The sequence below is a fragment of the Haliotis rufescens genome, unplaced genomic scaffold (assembly GCF_023055435.1).
Source record: "Haliotis rufescens isolate VD_foot unplaced genomic scaffold, xgHalRufe1.0.p SCAF_4, whole genome shotgun sequence".
Classification (NCBI taxonomy): Eukaryota; Metazoa; Mollusca; class Gastropoda; order Lepetellida; family Haliotidae; genus Haliotis; species Haliotis rufescens.
In genome coordinates this window covers 51242714-51264083 of record NW_025964112.1, presented here as the reverse complement: position 1 = coordinate 51264083, position 21370 = coordinate 51242714, and the positions used below count along the sequence as shown (strand labels likewise).

The window sequence follows — 21370 nt, the reverse complement described above, 5'->3', positions numbered from 1 at the left end:
GCTACTCTAAACCTAGTCTACGAGACGTCACGGCCACAGTCAGACGTTGTTGTCAGTCGGTCTGTCCTGTCATAACGTTAAGCAGTGTAGTTAGATGTACACACAGCGACAAAACGAAACAAGGTAACAATTCAAACATATTTCGGCCAAATCCAACTATTTTAATTTGTGGAGAAGGTTTTAAGCCGCAGAGGTCTACAAGCACAGATATGGATACTGATCCCGCTTGGCTAGGCCTCGTGCCCTGGCAAAATTGTTTCTCCAAAGTTGCCAAAACTTATAAAATGCCTTCGCTACGTCACAGTTGGACACAGATTTTCAGTATATTAGACTGTTCTTCTAATAATGATAGCAATTATCCCAGTGGTTTACACAGATTCTCGATGGTTAATTCTGACCCCATCGCCGAATGACAAGGGCGACGCCATGTTTGTTTATAAACAGTGAAAGTAGTCCCTACTTGACCTTTGATATTTGCATCTCTATCCGCATATGACCCCAACGGATATCGTTTTTATCCGTTGGCTTTATCCTGCCGAGAAACCTGCCCATTATATGATAAAAAATAATATCCTGCAGGTGCTGCACACTTTTCCATGTCACTCTGCACCTTTTAACTACTGTTTCTAAATGATCACATTTGTTTGTCGCATCAGTCAACTGGGCTTTTGTTGAGTCTATTTCAGTCTGCATTGAAGTTCTTAAGTCCTTTAGCTCATTCAAGATCGCCGATTAACCAGCATTAAGGTCTACCGTTGAGATTGGACTTGGATTAGATTCCACGTCGTTTGATAACAATAGTCTATCCCGGATTAAGTAGCTGCCACTGTTTCCTACATGAAAGGATTGTGCACGCTGCAGTGGTCAAAGGAACGCGTCTTGTCACACTGATCAGCCAAATGTAAAGGTTACCTCCTTTATTTAGTCAGACAAACTAATTGTCAGAAACAGAAACAGTTTATTCTCTCCAAACAACCGGGGGTGGTATGAAAGAGTGCAAAAGAATAAGCATATACACATAAAGTATTAGTATGTGACAAGATGACAGCATGTCATGCATGGATATATTATATCTTGCACTGTTTTGTGTTTTCTTACTGCTTTTGATATTTCATCGATAAATCCCGATAGGTTCTTTGGATCTTAAGCTTTTTGACTGAACAATAACCTATTAAATGTATACAAATTAGACCATTTATTCTCGTAAGCAATTGGTAAGTATTCAAATCTATGTTTTACCAGAGCCTGGCATCTTAACAGATAATGAAACTCGAGTGCAACTGAAGGAGAGTTGCACAGTTCACATACACAATCCTCTTCTTTACATTATCCCAACGGCCAGTTTCAATCTGTAAATTATGGTTACATGTTCTGACTTTCTAGATTGGGATAAACATATTTTTTTTGTAATTCAAATGTATCTTTCAAATTTTGTCTGCTCTGTCAGATACTAATAAATGTAACCTTTAGTGCTCACTGCCATGCTGTATCTCCTTTCTTGTACGAAAGTGATGCTGTAGTACCTCGCCTACCTTAGCAGCCAGCTGTGTGGTATAAAGGTAATTGGGTTGCGGAAATAGAGAATCTCACCCGAGTGTCTTTTGATATCAAATATATCAACACGAGTTAATAAAAGTGGAAAAATCCGAGGCTTGCCGAGGATTTTTGCCACTTTTATCAACGAGTGTTGATATATTTGATATCAAAAGACACGAGGGTGAGATTTTATTTATCATCCAACATCATTCTTTCAACTTTTTCAATTTGTAGACAGTAATTAGCAGTGTCTTCAGTGTAAAAAGTACTGCAAACAGCTTCAGTAGCAGAGCCATTAGTGATGTCATTTGATTGTGACGTCATGGTAACCAGTGATGTCACAATGGTCTGCAAAGCATTGTGATGTAATTTTATTGCAGCGATATCTACAGTGTAGATATCGCAAAAGTGATATCTACAGTGTAGATATCGCTTGATCTCATCCAAGCGATATCTCATGTGGGAGTCAGTTTTGGATGATAATATATGTTAGTCCACAGTTATTATGGTCTTAACCCCTACCTGCCAGGTATTACTTATGGATGTTTGTATATTTAATAAAGCTGAACATTGAGTTAAAGACTGTCGGAAGATTGTATGGGCTGAAAAGAAGAGATATTTTGTTTTATATTGAAAGGAGTAGACTGATATTGTTGAGCGTGAGAGTTGCTATAGAAGAGACATTGGTTAAAACAGGATCTAGGTCCTCTGGTGAGTTACAATGATTGTATTTGCCATTTAAGATGTCTGTTTTATTTGAAAAGGGTATAATCAGTTTTGTATAGCCAGTGATAATTCTTGAAATTGTTTTGTCTGAATAGTTACTGATTCATTAAGTGATTTTAGTACTGATGTTATATGAACGAGAATATTAATTAAATCAGGTCGGATGTTTGAATGCTTGTTTTGAATTTTTTTTATGGACCGAAAAGAGTGTGAAATTATAAGAAATTTGTATTTGTTTGTATTTGTGTGCTGTTTAGATGGCTAGTAACTAGTGTTGTAATAGAGTGATTATATTTTTCATTATGGTTGTTTGTGGTTATTTAGATAGGTTGGTCTACATGGATACCTATGACGGTGGTTTGGTTTTTTGTTTGTGATGCATCGCTATAAATATGGGTATGTGTTGGCCAGTTTGTTTTTATGAAACTGAGTACTGTTGTTGTTTTTCTGTTTTGGTTACGTTAGGTGGAGCTTGTAGTGTATTGTGAAGCGAGGTGTCTGTTTCAGGAGGAGTTTTGTCATGAATGCATTCATTTGCCTAGGGGGCATGTTGTATGTTATTCGGGTTGTGTGTTTGGAGAAGTTTATGGAGATGTTTTACGTATGGGGCTTACTTGGGTTGGTTTTGAATATTTGAGTGTAGATTTTCTTGTGTTGTATTTTGTTGTGATTTGTTTGCAGATAGGGTTATATAGTACATCAGCCCTGTAATTTAAGCGGATTTGTTGCCTTTTGTGAGTGATTGAAGTTAAAAAGGGTCGGCGACAGGGTGCTACCTTGACGGCTGCCATTTTCTAATGCATCAGATAGGGTATTATGAGATTTGACTGTTATGTTTCTGTCAGAAAGGAGGGATGAATTTAAAATGGCTTTTTTTCCAGTTTTTGAATGAGGCTATTGTGCCAAGTCTATAAATATGGCCAGAATGTATTGTGTTTTGTGCTTGTGCTTTCTGGTGTCTTGTTCTATATGTAAAATTAAATATGTCTATTTCATTAAAGTTTGTCTATTGGATGTAAAACCGATCAGGACTGATTGGTATTTATTATATATATATAGATTCCATAATTTTACAAATGTGGGAGGGAAGCGAGATGTTGGCGTCAGGAGTCCGGCTCATTGTGGGGTTTCCCCGGTTTAAGGACCGGTACCACCTTAGCCTTTTTCCATTGTTGGGGTAGTTTGCCGGTTTTCCGTATTTGGTTAAAAAGTTGTAATAATAGTGTCTGAATTTTCATTGGATTTGATTGGAATAGTGTAACTGATGGTATGTAGGCCTATGGCTGTGGCTATGTTTTTTGTTTTGTTTTTTTAAGAGTTGTTCATAATTCTTGTATGGTTACGGTTTTGTTGATTGGTAGGTGCGTGCGGTCTAGTCTTTAGTTCCAGATAGTATTTTTAATATTTTTGTTTTAATTTGTTTTGTTTGTTTGTTTTTGTGGTTATATATATATAATTTTTGTGCTGGGTATGTGGAGCTGCTTGGGCGTTCTAGTATTTCGTTTGCCAATTTTTAAGGTCTTATAAAAGATTTGCCAGTGATTTTTCTTTGCTGCCATGATAATTTGTTTGGAATTATTTCTGAGTTAATTAACTAAAGGCAATTTAGAACGGTCTCTCTTAGATTTTATTATTTCGTTGCTGGTACTGGGTTGTGTGAGTGGTTTATTTCAGAGACGGGGATACATTAAGTGGCAATTTCATGCTTCATTTTATTTGTGAAGTTTTAATTGAAGGTGTCTGTGTTGTTATATTGTATTTTTGTTGTGTCTGTTTGGTTGCAGAGTTTTATGAACAGCTGCCAGTTTGATTTGTTTTACAATTAAAATGTGTTAGGAGGGTATCTTGGTCTAAAAACTTGTCGTTAGCTTGGGAAGATTTATTTAGTAAATTTGAGGATATTTTGATGGGGCAGTCATCACTGGCCCAGGTGTCATTATGAACTTCCCAGCTTGTCGTTTTGGAAAGTTTGACTGTAGTTAGTGAACTGTTCACTTCAGTTGGATGTTTGTGATAGCTAGTTGGGTAAATTGTTTGAAAATTGTTGTGCCCAAGAGTGGGTGTTGCGCGTGGAAATCCCCGAGGAAATGTGTATTTGGTTCTATGTAGTTGGTAAGAATGTTAAGGTCACCCTTAAAGGGTTTGGTTTGGGTATGATAAATATATATTATAGTTAGTTTTGTTTTATGTATAGTGTTATTTAGTGCCAGGACTTCTAGATTAGTGGTAGGAATATCAATAATATCATAATTTAGAGTGATTTGACTAATATGCAAAGGCTCCTATGGGGAGGCCCTGGGTTTTTAAGGGGGCTGTCTTTCCGAATGAAATTGAAGCCTGGTAATTTCAGGGCACTTTTAAAGGGTAGGCGGGTTTGTTGCAGTGCTATGATAAGTGGCTGGTGTTTGTTTAGGGCTATGCGTGCCTTTAGCTAATGCCCGCATGCTTCGAGAGAATTGCATTGGTCATGGGGCTAAGTTGTAATTTGCGTTTAAATGATGGGTTTGGGGTTTACTTTAGGCTGTGAATGGCTGTGAGGCAGCTGTAGAAGCATTTTTGTTACACTATGGACATGTGAGCAAGACTTCGGTAGTTTTTAGCAGTGGGTTACCTAATGATAAGGGCAGCTGCTATCAACTCTATGAGTTTGTTTGTGTTATTGTTGAATACCTTTGATGTGCACACACGGTATTTCATCCAATGTGTAGTAATAAGTGTCACAAAATATAACTAATGCATAGTTCATTATCAGGCGTTAATGTTTAAAATGTTTCGTTACCATAGAAACCAGCTTCCTCGAGCAAATTCGAGAAAAGTTAATTGCATTTATTGGAGCAGGTTGCCAATCAGATCACCCAGGACAATATCAATATAAAGGCGTTCAAGTAAAGGAATGTTTTTTGCATGTACTGATGTGCTGTCTATTCTCCCTCGACCAACTGGTGTAAACTACATTAACTAATTGCTTCTTTTCATATTTTATTCCTCAATATGACCGCCTCCGTGGTCTAATGGTAGAGCGTCCGCCCGGAGAGCGGAAGGTCCGGAGTTCGATCCCAAGCCGCGTCATACCAAAAGACGTTAAAAGATGGTACTTGTTGTTACCCTGTCTGGCGCTAGGCATTAAGGGGCTCAAACAAGGACTGGTCGGCTCGGAGTCAGTATACTGTGTCTGAGTGGGGTGTTCATGTTAAACTGCGGCATGGTATCTCAGTGTGCTCGGCATCAGTCCGGACTAGTACAAGCAGCCACACACACACACATTCACGTGCATGCACGTCGCTATATAAGTGCAATAATCTTGGACGCGACGTTAAACCCCATTTCACCTAACCTATTCCTAAATATATAGAGAATACTACACTCATTCTCGTTAGATACCATTTTTACGAAACGAGTGGACTTTCTATGGTATCTGACCGAGCGAAAGCGAGGTCAGATACCATAGAAAGTTCACGAGTTTCGTAAAATTGGTATCTAACGAGAATGAGAGTGGTATTTTATTTATTACCCACGTTAAATATATATTTAGGTGTAAATACATAACAACTTTCGTTCGTTGACAGACCAAACTGAAACCGGTTGAAAAATCTGGTTGCGCATGAATATTGATATATGACCAAATATGGGCATTGTTGACATGTTTATGCATACGCATTAACAACATGCGCCTGCTGTTCTGTTTGCAAACAAACCAGCACCGACGCTCAAGATCCTTTTGGAAGAAAGTCTTCAACTTATGGTAATTCAAGCGCCATGTTGTTAGTACGCAGGACACCGATAAGAAAATTTGAAATGTCACATTAGCGCCGCGCTTTGAATATCGGACCAACAGTCACACGCATCACACTGCCGGGGTCCCGTCTGTTCAATCAAAATGGTTGGTTTCCTTGATCTATCAGCTGAATTTATATCATGTCCGTACCATTTTGGAAGAGGGAAATCAGACTGTTCGCCAAAGACATTCATGTTAACTGTACCACCCTATATACTGAAGACGTGAAAATCAACAAACTCAAATCTGCTTGCATGTCAGTGACAGCTTCGAACGATCGAAGGGCAAGGTCGCTACCAGAATAAGAAAAGACAACCGCGATCCACTCACAGCGTTTTACGCTAGAGATAGGGAATGTTACTGTTCACATTTGGGATGTTTGGGGCCACAAAATCAGAAGTCAAGCACACTTCCACGGAGTTTTCGAATGATTTGTATCGGAACTGTGAACTTTAAGTGATCTGGTCGTGCTGTCGTGTTCGTTCATTCATGAACAACACCTCCCGAAACAGCGCCACAAAATACGCTTCAAGGGGGACACCGATGGCACAACCGGATCATCCCAAGTAAGTCTAGATATCTGTCCAGATAGTTTAAACAGACTTCATTTCACCACGCCTATCCTTTTACGTTAAATCAAATTGAAAGTTCTCATGAATTTCTTCAGTTCTGCCTTGTAATCGCAAAATGAATGACGTCTCGCGATTTTTTATGAATGAAAAAAGTAGTCCCGGTGTGACAGAGGTCACGGTTATCCAATCAAAACGAATAAAACAAGGTCAACCTTGTACGACACACGTGTGACGTACGGATTTAGTGTCTTACCACCTGTATCTTCACCACGTGGGTAATAAAACGCAATATTCAACGATCTTCGCTACACCTGTATATTTTCTGGCTAAATCTGAATGCCTTTGGGCATAACTAGGGAATTTGGTATGAATGTGCGCAGGAGAGATACCTAGCTAGCGATAACATTCACATCAGGTATTCGACCAGACGTGCTATGCATGCTCTATGCGCACAAGCCCTATGGCACGTTAACCTACATTGTTATGAAGCCACTGTCTAGATCAAGTTCCAATATTCCAGGACATAAACGGACTTCTTGTTTAATGTTTCGGAGTTTGCTGTGTAGTGTTGCGTCCATTAGTCGTATGAGAGAACAAGATTATCGTTGGTTGGAATCCCAGATTCATCTTGGTAATGATTCGTGGTTTGTCAACACATTTCTGCGCTCATTGGGGTATATCTGTGATAAACGTCTACGTCAATTTGATATTTTCCCCCACATTACACACACACGCCATGAAAAACCGTTCAAAGCTGGGATAATACCCACCTCACGTTTCTGTTAATTGCAATACATTGGTGCAATAATGCATCTCCAGTTATTTAGTATACGTTTCATTTCCCCTTTTGTCTTTTGTGTGCTGAAGGCACGGGTGGCGTTTAAGGCGCCGCGATTCGTAGGGCAGAGTTGCGTCCCTTGGGCATGCCAGAAACCTATGATTGTGGGTTCGAGTTCCGGTTCGCCCCGATTATGTTTCTAGGTTTATCAGCACCATACCCGTGCTCGTGGGTTTCACCGAAGTGGTAAACGTCTGAGACCTACATCACTTCGGGCGTTCCTCCATCAATAAGCTGACACGCCGTGATATAACTGGAGTAATGTTAATAGCGGCGTTAAACTCAACTCACACAATCACTCACTTTTGTGTGCTACTTGGGTGGATGAATGATTGCGACTGGATTACCGCCGTTGGAACCTTGTTTTGGATATGTTATGGGGTGTCCGCTTAATTCAGCTTATTTAGTCTTCAAAACAACACTATGCTGAGCTACGAAACATAATATTGTTTGTAGACTTGCGGAGTAATGAGTGACGATATCCTCACTACCATTCATGTATTTCTTTAAGATGTTTACACTTATGAAGCCCAGGCAAACCAAGAAATAATCTGTACGAACAGAAAATCGAACCCATAATCATAGGTCTCTGGATAGCGAATTGCGCCACCTTAGACAACTGGGCAACCCGTACTCAATTACTCACATTTAAGACCACCGAACAATATTCGACCCGTGAAGATCCGGGGTAGAATAGGTCTTCAGCAATCCATGCTTGCCGTAAAAGGCGACTATGCTTGTTTGGGTGGTCGGGTCTTCAGGCTCGCTGTCTTGGTGGATGCATGCCACCATATCCCAATTGTGTGGATGATGCTCATAATGTCAATCACGAGATTGTCTGGTCCAGACTCGATTATTTACAGACCGCCGTCATATAGCTGTAATATTGCTGAGTGCAGCGTTAAACAAGAAACAAACAAACATTAAATATTCTTATAATTGATCTTTAATGCATGTTTCTAAGATGCCTTCAAAATATATTTATTAATGATATGTACGTATATCTATATCCAGCGAACCGATATGACGATGAAGATGATGCTTAGTGCACTCTTGGTTACGTGTGCCATTACCCTGTCTTCCTCGCAAACTCTTACCAACGACGACATCACCAGCATCTGCGCTGCAGTCGGGACACAGGGCCAGTGTACATCCTGTTACTGGTGTTCTGTGAGGAAAGACGGTTTTTCCTTGAAAGTGAAAGACCTGTGCCGAGTACGTAACAGCCCGAGTGATTGCAGCCTGGCTCTTTCAGATTTCCCATGTTCGAAGATCAGGACCTTCTTTAGCCAGTCTTGTTCTGCGCCCAACACCAGGGTACATCAGATCGTGTGTCCCATTGCTCAGTTGGCTGCTTCCTGCTTTGTAACATGTAAGTATTATTTATTTCTTTAAAAAAAACCCATATTTTATATATTTGGTTTATTTAGATACCTTATACATGAGAAAATCTGAAAACTTGCGCAAATACTCCGGTGAAAATGTGATTTCATACTTCGATAAATGTAAGAGTAACATCTAGTCTTTATGGACCCGTGAAGATCCGGGTAAAATAGGTCCTTAGCAACCCATGCTTGACGTAAAAGGCAATGTTGTAGTTCTGGTTCGCCTGATGACGAGTGCATGCTGGATAATGCTGTGTATGTGGAATATTAGACCAATGTACGTACGCCACAGTGTTTGCTCGTTTTGTTATATACGACACTGGAATGCATCTCATGCAACTCTATGACAGTTACGATCCATTCATGGTCAGGAAATACCGAGAAAAAAATAAACACGCGGACTGCCATGTTGAATTTTACCGCGGTTTGGCATCCAGGACGTGTCGTATAGGTATGCAACCCGTGAACATCCGGGGTACAATAGGTCTTCATGCTTCCCGTAAAGAGCGACTATGCTTGTCGTTAGAGGCGACTAACGGGATCGGGTGGTCAGGCACGCTGACTTGGTTGATGCATGTCATCGATCCATATTGAGTGGATCGATGCTCACCTCCATAAAGCTGGAATTAGTATTAGTATCATATATCATTTTAACAGTGAATAATTGCGAAATGAATTAGTTTCACAAATTTAAGCAATTCTAATTGGCAGTGGGAATATGAAAACCTGCGCATATAATCCGGTGAATGCACAAAATTCGTACTTCGATAAATGTAAGTTTGGCCGGAAGAAGGAACTGCGTTCCAGTTGACAAGTCACTTGATAAACTCTATATTAGGTCGGTGTCAGGGATTTCCTGTTGTTAAACTTGGACGAAAAGGTTCACAAATACAGACATGAAATAATTATATATTGCAAAATACCAGTGTTTGTTATTTTAGATTTGCATGGAATTTTCGAGTCGTGATAAAGAGCATTCCCTATTATTGCCTTCTATTGCCCTTGACGCTTGTCGTGTATTCTTGCGAATGTCTCGATGTGGACGTATATCAAAACCATTACTTCTGCAACGAACTTGACAGTGGGTTAATAAAAACGACATAAACAGACGTGAAAAGGCGAGTGTATCCTGCCCCACCTGTATTACCAAGCAACCCACGTTTGCTATAAAAGGCATCTATGCTTGTCGTAAGATGCGACTAACGGGATCGAGTGGTCAGGCTCGCTGACTTGGTTGGTGCATGTCATCGTGTCCCGATTGCGTGGATCGATGCTCATGATGTCAATCACTGGATTGACTGGTCCAGACTTGATTATTTACAGACCGCCGTCATATAGCTGGAATATTGCTGAGTGCGGCGTTAAACAAAAAAACAGACAAACCAATCAGAAACACATGCAAAGGCAAGTCAGTTGTTCACCTGAAACAAAACATTGGGACACATGGTGAAAAGTCAAAACAGGGAATTGCATCAGTCATAACTTTTTGCACTGATGCGTCAAATATGGAAATGTCCTATCATACAATTTTTGAAAACTTTGCAGAGGCCTTCAATGTTGTAACTTGATCAAACAACTTGAGATAAGATATGTCTAATATGGCATGAATCACACACACACACACACACACACACACACACACACACACACAGAGCTAGAAATAAGTTAAGCACCAGCTGCAACCCTTCGTTACGAAAGCTACGACCACAGGTGATATCGCGTTGCTGAGATCACGCGGTGTCTCCTAGTACGACGTCACAATCAAATGACATCACTAACATCTCTGCCCCTGCGTTTGTTAGCTTTACATTTTTAACTCCACACACTGGTTGTTATTGTTTACAAACTGAAATTGTTGGAAGATTTACTTTGCGTGATACATAGAATCACTCGTGCTTTCCAATCTCAAATGTATAAGACTGGTTCACAAATGTAAACTTATAGATACAGATATTCTGTATATCCCGACGTTACCTGCTGACTAGAACAATGTTTGTTTCTCCACGTGGTCGCATGTGGTAAATCGTGTCGTACGATGCAGTGAGCAAGTAATTGAAATTGTAGACACACAACTACTGACAAAGAACATTGCCCAAACATGTCATAACATAAAAGATTTCGGTGTCTCTGTGTCGTGATATGAGTATGTCAAGCAAACACAACTGTGTCTGGTTGGAAAATTAATACAGGATACGTTTTTAATGGCACATGGAAATATACAGTATGCTGTGTTCCATTTCTTTCAGTTGTCCAGACAATGTGTAAAGCCACTTTTCTGGTGTCCCCCGCCTGATTTTGCTGGAATATTACTAAAAGAGGCGTAAAACCATACTCACTCACTCAGTTGTCCAGATTAGTCTGAGAGTTTAATTTTATTTAGAATATGTGATATTAATTGAATATCATATACCATATATGAGTAATTTAGGATAAGGCAAAGACTATAAATGTTTTAAGTATGTGGTTATTGAATTGTATTGATATTGTGACAGGCATTGCAAAATGAATTTTACCCAAGAAAATAATCAATTACTTTTTCATGTGAAAAGAGATCGTCAAAATTATTTAGATGGCAAACCAGAACGAAAAACGCGGATTCATAATCTGCATCAACACAAATGCACAATCCATTTGATGTCGCCAAATGAACGCTCATGACGCTCCATGCGTCCCAAACAAATTTCACGTTTTTGCCCAGCAAGTTAGTGAGAGGGGCTGCCACATGTGAGACATTTCGACAAAATTTATGGTAGTAACCAGCCATACCCAGAAATCTCATAAGTTCCTGTTTGTTTTTTGTGGAACTTGGAATTTTGAAATAGCTTCTACCTTTGATTGTACGGGCTGTGGCTGACCTTTGCCTATGGACATTCACTTTTCACTAAACTTATAGTCACCTTGTCTGCAGTGAGTCTCTCGAAGAAAGCACGGATCCTCTTCAGGTGTTCGTCCCACCCCATGGAATTGTTCATACTATCGTCAGCATAGGCTTTGACACCCAGAAGATTGGCTGTCTTTGTCCAGCATGTATTGAATTTCCTTCTACAGAGTTTAAAGCTTGATTGGATTCATCCGGTAGGGGTGTTGTTTCACAGGCACATCGTCACCTACATCTACATCATGACATACTACATCCGTACGGCCAGATACATCCGTGAACAAGTGAGGTTGGTTGGTTGATTGGTTTGTTGTTTTACGCCGCACTCAGCAATATTCCAGCTATATGACGGCGGTCTGTAAATAATCGAGTCTGGAATTGGGATACGATGACATGCAGCAACCAAGTCAGCGAGCGTGACCACCCGATCCCGTTAGTCGCCTTTTACGTGGATCGATGCTCATGATATCAATCACTGGTACGAGGCACGAGGCCTAACCTGAGTTATGCCTAACTGGTGCATAGCTTGTTGCAAAACACCTAACATGAAATTAGAGCCCTGATCTGACTGTATAATCTTAGCAAACCAATCATGGTGAAGAAATTTATCCAAGCCTTGATTATAACCTGAGCTGTAAGTTTCCCAATGGAAATCTTGTGGAAGCACACATGATAGTAAACATGTACTCATTTCCTGACTTAGTTTTAGGCAAGGGACCAATACAATCAATGATAACCCTGCTGGAAGGTTCTTCAAAGGCTGGAATGGGTTCAAAAGATGCTATTGGGATCTTTTCTGATTAGGTTTCCCAAACATTTGACACGCATGGCATGTTTTGCAAATTCAGTCACATCATGCCGCAAATTAGGCCAAAATGGGACAGAATTTTGTCACAAGTTTTGTTTATCTGCCAAAGGAGTTTCATGTGCCAAACTCAAAACATGCTATCGATATGAATTTGGAAGGACAATTTGATGGACGACCTTCCGTTCATTATCAGCACGTACATTTGGGGCCTCCATGTCCTCATCAAAACGATACCCTGGAATTAATAGCAAAGTGGAACCATGTCAGCTTCTTCTAAAGAGAGTAAGTTCCCTGTTGGCAAAAGATTTGAGTTATGGGCCCTCCCCGTTTAACTTAACTTACAGCTCCCTACCCAGAACTGGTTCCTCAACAGCCAAACTGTCAGAATGTTTGCACTCTCCCTCGAGTGAGTGAGTGAGTGAGAATGGTTTTACGCCGATTTTAGCAATATTCCAGCAACATCACGGCGGGGGACACCAGAAATGGGCTTCACACATTGTACCTATGTCGGGAATCGAACCCGGGTCTTCAGCGTGGCGAGCGAACGCTTTAACCACTAGGCTACCCGACCGCCCCTTACACTCTCCCTCGAAGAAGGTCCATAACAGTGCCAGCCAAATCATAACTGGAATCATTCTCAGAGGAACTTTGCTCAGACATAGCACAAGTCACAACACACAAAGGTCTTATGTATTGAGGGGCGGTCGGGTAGCCTAGTGGTTAAAGCGTTCGCTCGTCACGCCGAAGACCCGGGTTCGATTCCCGACATGGGTACAATGTGTGAAGCCCATTTATGGTGTCCCCCGCCGTTATATTGCTGGAATATTGCTAAAAGCGGCGTAAAACCATACTCACTCACTCTTATGCATTGAATTTCTTTTTCAAGATTATTAGTACTTTCGGAAGTGCTAGGCTCAAGACCAATAACAGGATCAGGCAAACATCTTCCCATCTTCAGCCATATCTTACAAACTCGTACGCAAAGTTATCATTCGTGACCAACTCGTGTTATTCCGGGACAAGCCGAATAGCGACTCGTGCCCCTCTCATGGCCTTTTTTGCGACTAGGTTCCGTCTTAGCGCAAACGGGCATACCTAAAATCAACTCGTTGCGTAATGGTTCACATATATTTCCCTATATATTATATATATTTCAGATGCAATTTAAAGCACATCGGGACGTGCGGAATTATACAGTATGATTGAACACATATAACTGTGTCTTGGGTATATTTATAGATGCAAGACATATGTAAAATCAAAAATTATTTCTGAGGGATTATTTGACAAAGAACTCGAAATCATACGCGCATTCTGATTGGTTTGGCGTATTTTCGCACATAACATTCATCGAGAGGGGGACGAGTCTTCTTGCAGGTTACGGAAAGGGGCGAGTGGTGACGAATGGCAAGGTTATGTATACTTTATAATTTCTACACAATTATGTATTTGTAAATGCCTAAATGTACAACCAAGTAACGTTAAAGGTTGTTTTCCTTCAGCGGAGCCTACTGCGCCCACGGCAACTACGCCCACGGCAACTACAACTACGGTGCTTACAACGACTACAACAACCATGCCTTCAATTCAGGGACCAGACGTCGCCCCCAAAACGTTCAGTATGCGACTATTTTCAAATCTTTTTTGGCGCTACCTATTCTGTGCATTTAGAGCTCGTGTTTGATCGTAGATATTCTCTGAAACGTGGACGTGCTCGTGTTTGCCCGGTCATCGATACATCACATTATATGTGAGGTGAGGTGAAATGGGGTCGCGTCCAAAATTATTGCACTTATATAGCGACGTGCACGCACGTGAGTGTGTATGGTTGCTTGTGCTTACCCACTTAGATACTATGCCGCAGTTAAGCATGAATACTCCACTCTGCTTCAGTATACTGACTCCTAGCCGACCAGTCCTTGTTTTAGACCCTGAATGCCGAACGCCAGGCAGGGTAACAAGTACCCTAAACCATCTGTTTTGGTCCGGGCGTCACTTAATATGGGATCACATAGAGTGCCAGTGTCGTGCAAGAGTGCTAGAGTGTTGTTGCTAAAGTATAAAAACTCGGTGTATTTGGTCTAATGCAATGAAGGTTGTTTTTTAGACAAAAATAACCTGCTGTGTAGATTGGTAAATGTATTTAACAATAGAACGTGCTTCCTTTGAGAGGTAACTTGATATTAAGTCGCGATCCGGGGTAGAATAGATCTTCAGCAATCAATGCTAGCCGTGAAAGGCGACTATGTTTGTCGTTAGAGGCGACTAACGGGATCGGGTGGTCAGGCTCGCTGACTTGGTTGATGCATGTCATCGTATCCCAATTGCGTGGATCGATGCGCATGATGTCAATCACTGGATTGTCTGGTCCAGACTCGATTATTTACAGACCGCCGTCATATAGCTTGAATATTGCTGAGTGCGGCGTTAAACAACAAACAAATAAAATGATATTACTGTCAGGAGATTGAAAGTTTAATTTAGTTAAAACTGAGAGTTGTAAAATTGTTTGTACGGTCTTCATTCTCAGGGACCCCTTGCACTCAACGGTGTGTCCGCAACGACATAGTGGCCTCAGTATGCGGTGCTTCAACGCTGCCCGAAGCGTGTACCATGCTCGAGGATTCCTCGTTAGATGGTCAATACACCTGCTGTACAGGTTAATACAGGTATGGAATACACTTCATGTAAAGGTTTATTGTAAGATCCATTTAACAAATTTCCCTTCGTAAATCAGACTTACTATTTTTGTGATTCGACAAAGACGATAGACAGTGTGGCTCTGGATCAGTCTCATGTTCATACTATTCGCACTGCTGACATGTCCTGTCAAGCAACGAATTGGAAAGCAAATCCAGTTAAAGCGTACGGGACATTATTTTTATTTTGGGTTTTGTTTATAGCAGCTTCTCAACTTTCAACTCGCATTTCGCCAATGAATTAACCGAACACTACACATGAATGAGAGCGGGTCTGGTAACCACTTTGAATTCAAATACAGTAAACTACGGTTATAACGAACTCAAAAGAACGTATAGTTCGTAATAACCGTAGTTCGTTATAAGCATATATATGTTTGTTATATCGGTCAGTTCGTTATAAGCATGTTCGTTATAATAACAATTAGAGTAAATATTTCCACAAGATATAATATACTCTTCAAAAAAAGAAACTTGACATAGATGTAAAACCACTTTTTGCCAAATATCTAAAATAATTACACTAAATGAGAACCAAATAAGTCAAACAGAAAGATGATGTGTCTATAATTCGCGAAAACACATGCAAAGCACATAAACGTAGCGTTTAGGGATCAATTTTACAGCTTCATCCAAACGCAACCGCCTGTAAAAATCGTGCAGCACAGGATTCTGCATTTAGGCATGCAGGCCCCCTGCTGAATGGGTAGAAAAATCCACATCAACGGCTGTTCATACAGTCCTTATAACGGCAGTAGAGGCGGTGACAGAATGCCAAGACTGAATGCAGCTCAACGGAACAACGCCACTGGGAGATTACAAGCTGGAGCAACTCAGCAAGAAGTGGCCAGGCACTTTGGCGTATCCAGACAGACAATCTCCGCACTGTGGACCCGATACAACAACACCAACAGAGTTGACGACAGACCAAGGTCAGGAAGACCAAGGGTGACAACCCAAGTACAAGATCGATACATCCGGCTGCGACACCTCCGAGACCGCACAGCCACAGCCACGTCTACAACCACACAGATCCCTGGGGTACACGGAATATCAGATCAAACGGTACGCAACAGACTGAGGGAGGCTGGACTTTTTGCACGAAGACCTGTTCGATGTCATGTATTGACCCCACGTCATCTGGCGGACCGTCTGCTTTGGTGCCAACAGAGGGTTAGATGGGCACGTGCAAGTTGGAGAAATGTACTGTTTACTGACGAGTCCCGTTTCCTACTCACACGTGCTGATGGGCGCGCACGTGTCTACAGACGTCGGGGTGAACGTTACGCCCCCAACTGTGTGCAGCAGGTTGTCCCATTTGGCGGCGGGGGTGTCATGGTATTGGCCGGAATTTATCACGGTGGTAGGACGCCTCTCGTGCATGTGGCAGGTGCATTGACAGGTGTGCGTTACAGAGAGAATTGATCTTACAGCCTTACGTTCTTCCTCACGTCAACGTTCATGGCGGACAGTTCCAGCAGGATAAGGCTCGACCGCATATTGCACGTGTTTGTCAGGACTTCTTACACCACAACAACATCCAGACATTACCTTGGCCAGCCCGGTCACCAGATTTGTCCCCGATTGAGCATCTGTGGGACGAGTTGGATCGACGCGTTCGCAGAAGGAATCCACCGCCCCAAACACTTCCGGCGCTTCTTGATGCACTTCAGCATGAATGACAGCACATCCAACAGCGTGTTATTGACAACTTGATTGCATCTATTGATCGTCGGTGTAAAGTGGTGATTAATGCACGTGGTGGGCACAACCGATACTGACAGTTACTGTACCCCTGTGACATTAACTGTATCGTATACGTGTGTCTGTCTAGGTGACACGATTAATGTTTTGAACATTGTGTACATTGATCTTCAAACAGTGTTTCAATTATGGTTTCTGTGTCCTATTTTGAAACAATCACATTATATTACATTTTGAAAGTGTGTCAAGTTTCTCTTTTTTAAGAGTATATATAAAGAACAATTAATATAGTTCAAATTACTATGATGGAGTACATGGTTTATTAAAATGTAGGTTATTAAAATGTAGAAGACACGTGAAGATCCAGGGTAGAATAGGTCTTCAGCAACATATGCTTACCGTAAAAGGCGACTGACTATGTGTGTCGTGAGAGGCGACCGGTCATGCTCGCTGATTTGGTTGATGCATGTCATCGATCCCAATTGGGTGGATTGATACGACTGATGTAAATCACTGGATTGTCTGGACGGTTACATCCCATTAGTAAGACATCCCATTAGTGAGACACCCATTGTAAGACAGTGGAGTAGGTGGGATTAATTAAACAAACACAACCAGTCTACCCACTTAACAATGGTCACAGCGGATTAATTAATGAGTAGGCCAGTAATTCTGTTTGAATATTCTCAGGAAATAAATGAGTTAGGAGCTAGTAGGAGCTTACTCAAAATGTTGAGATGCATGTTTTGTTAAAATTTACTTATTACACATATAAATTCCCCCTAGTCTGTGAACATTTCATGCACAATCATGGCAGGTTTGCAGCAGGTTGAGTTCATTACCAGTCAAAGAGGTACTCTCCAGGTCCTCTTTCAGGGATATCTCCACTACAAGAACAAAGTAAGACAAACTGGTACTCATTGGCGATGTACCGTTAAGACCTTGGCAAATGTACAACAGTTGGAAATTTTGTTAGAAATTTCACTGTACACAACATGTGCAACCAGGTTTGACATTGTTGTTTTAAGGTGTCTCACAACTGGGCTGTCTTACTAATGGGAGGAAACCGTCTGGACCAGACTCGATTATTACAGACCGCCGTCATACAGTTTGAATATTGCTGAGTGCGGCGTTAGACAGATTATTCAATACATAATACATAGGCATAATTTGGTACGTGATGTACATGGTTGGATGTTAAATTAAGTTACACACTTCTCATCATAGATCATATCAGGAAGTTTAGCAGTGTTATCCTTTAGTCTCTGCTTAAATGAATATAGAAATAACTGCGGGTCTCTTGGGAAATTCATGCATATGAAAAGCCTTATACATAATAGATTTCTCACATCTGAAACCATTTTGTAACACTGATATAGTTATATACCAGGCACCATTCTAAGTAACTTAAGCCAATACTTAACTAACCTTAATTGGCTGGCTACAAAAAGATCACTACGTCCTGTTTCACCAAGGACTGCCTTGTTTTAGGCAAACTTACCATGCCATAGACCATGACAATCTAGAGGAAATCATAAGACCTATACATTTATAGTAAGTGACTACACTCAAAGAAGACGAACACAAAAAAGAAGAGAATCCTTATGCGGAATGACGGAGTTCTGTCTATCTTCTAAGGTGTAACAAACTAAAATGGAATTAACCATACACAATTACATTCCCGTGACCATGAAGAGGTTTCTAATAGTTTAATTCATCCGGTGACTCATCAGAACTGTCAACGGCTTGACAATTAGAAGGATAACCATGATAAGGATAAGGTTGAAACAGATTTCTCACCCCTTTGAAAACGTATTTAAGGTGCACAGTCCAAAATGAGACATAGAAGTGAATGGGTCAAAACGCCTACAGTTGACATGAAAGCATCCATTGGGCGCTTTGCCTGTGATTTTGTATCGACATTAGATCGTTTACAGCTACAGCTACGAACAAAACCAGTGAATTGTTTTAAAGAAAAACGCCTTGCAACAATGTATATTTGGTGGGGGAAGTTTCTTTCTTTTTTTTCAACAGTCTGAAGCATAATTGTTTTATTAAAGAATTTTCGGGGTCAATTTATTTTTTTCGATAAATTCACACTTTTTATTGTGTTACATTCCCACTGAAACTACAAGGCTGAAAACGGTGATGAAACTTTGTATGAATGATCCCACCTATGGTGTATCTAAAACTGCTCACAAAATCCTCACCGAATTTAACATGGCCCAAATATTTCAACTCAATCCAGGTGAGCTACAGTGCCACCCTGATGCTTGTATATAAAATATTTATTTTGATTTTCAGAGGACATATCAACAGGGGATCCTGAACTCCACCATATCAAAAAAGTGTACAATTAAGACAAAATGGTTGCTTGTCAAAGATCATATATCAATTGACTAATATGTATTTTCAAACCTTCGAAATGAAAATAAATTGATCGTGGAGCAATTTGCTTTCTGTCTTCAAAACAATAAAATAAATCAAGACGGTCTTACGTTTCTTGTATCTGACTTGTTCTCTGATAATATATGTATCATTTAGAACATTTGGTTCGGATGACAAACAGATGAAGTATGATACATTAGCATTGCAGCTGAGGTTTCTAAGGGTTCATGACGTGCTGTTCTTAAAGTGTAGATATCATGAAAAATAGTAACAAACTTTTCGTACATCATTATGTAGCCAGTGTGATGTACGTTAGTAGTAGATATTTAAGATGTATCCATCCACACATCCACATTTGATGACGTCACAAGTGCTCCTAGTAACCTCACGTGACTGATGACGTCACATAACCTTGACCTTGAGGGGTGGGGGGTTGTCATGCGATCAATGACCTCGTATAACCTTGACCAATAACCTCGTATAACAGTTGTATCAACAAAGCGTTTCCGGACAGTTGAAAGGCAAAACACTTGTGTAAACATGAGATTGTTTTGAAAGGAAATACTTAAATAAACGAGGGCGTTTTTGAAACGTGTGGTGGGGGAGGATGTGTTGGGTGTTGTCCACGTCAATGCCTCATTAATATGCAAGATAACTCATTAATATGTAAATGTATAAGTGATGTATCAGGTTAATTAGATGAATACAGGGTCAACTGACCAAATGCAATCATGTAACTAATTACTCGAGCATTCATTAACAAAGAACAATGGATAGTAATGAATATCCTTATATGGAAACTAAGGTCACCAATCCCTCATTAATAGGCAAGAATACTCATTAATATGTAAATGTATAAGCGATGTATCAGGTTAATTAGATGAATACAGGGTCAACTGGCCAGATGTAATCATGCAACTAATTACTGGACCATTGGAACAATGGATAGTAATGAATATCCTTATATGCACGCGAAATGGAATGTTATTGCGACTGCATTTTGGCCTCCTTTTTTGGCCTTTTCTCCATGCGCATTTCGGGGCTGCGTCTGCTGAGATTATCAGCCCGGAAATAAGTGTATGGGTTTGTTTACACAACTGAAAGGCGAATGAGTTAACGCCCCCAATCTCACATATAAGGAAGTCTCGTACTATTAACTCAACTTTGAAAAAACAGTGAGGTTATTGTTCAAAATGAAAGTGTTTTTTTTGTGCTTGTGTGTCTTTTTCTAATTTCATTACATATTTGTAACACGAGGACTGATATTTCAAACATTAACCTTGTCAACAACAAAATCTAACAATGTAGCAATGAAAGTCCTTATATGGAAAATTGTCCAGACTGTGGCAAGAGTTTTACGTGAAAAGATAATCTACAGAGACATCAAGAGCAGGTGCATAGGTAAACTCAAGACTCGCCTTCTCTTCTCCCTCCTCTGGATAAACACCTTACTCCTCCTCCTCCTCCGGATAAACACCCTCCTCCTCCTTCTCATCAGGAAATATATCTCCTCGTTTGCTTTCATCTCGGGAGCACCAGCGACACAAACGATTCAAGTTCCTTATACCCTCCAATAGCATCGTTGTTGGACCCAGTGGATGCGGAAAGTCGGTGTTTGTCTTCAACCTATTACGTCGTGGATTCGTCCAACCCCTGCCCGACTGTATTGTCTGGTGTTATACTGCGTGGCAACCTCTTTACGATAGCATTCTTCAAACTTTAACCCAAGTATGGTTTGTTAAAGGAATACCTTACAATCTGAAAACTCTTCGATGCCTGTAACCAGAACATGATGGTGTTGGATGACTTTTTGTCTGAAGGAATCTAGGGACATTGCTCTAAATTCTCATTATGTCACACTTTTCAATTCGCCAGTGGACAGACAGCAGGTGAAGTTATTCGCCAGAAGAATATTTCCTGAAGACATTGGTAAATTTACTCTTTCTGAAAGGGCTGTTGAAACCCCCTTACGGACACCTCACAGTGGATCTCAAACCCGGCACAAGTGAGAAGAATAGATTACATGTCAACGTCTTGACAACCAACGACAATCAACCTGAT

The 21370-nt window shown here is 40.6% G+C and overlaps 1 protein-coding gene across 1 annotated transcript in view; it reads left to right on the top strand.

Annotated features, from left to right (window-relative positions):
- LOC124150925 overlaps positions 1–19372 on the top strand; it is a 58841-nt gene extending 39469 nt beyond the window's left edge. The window contains exons 2-5 of the mRNA XM_046523128.2: positions 8462–8819; positions 14021–14137; positions 15049–15187; positions 19226–19372. Coding sequence (XP_046379084.2) covers positions 8471–8819; positions 14021–14137; positions 15049–15182 — 600 coding nt within the window. The 5' untranslated portion in view covers positions 8462–8470 and the 3' untranslated portion in view covers positions 15183–15187; positions 19226–19372. The remainder of the gene's footprint in view (positions 1–8461; positions 8820–14020; positions 14138–15048; positions 15188–19225) is intronic.
- The last annotated feature ends 1998 nt before the right edge of the window (positions 19373–21370 follow it).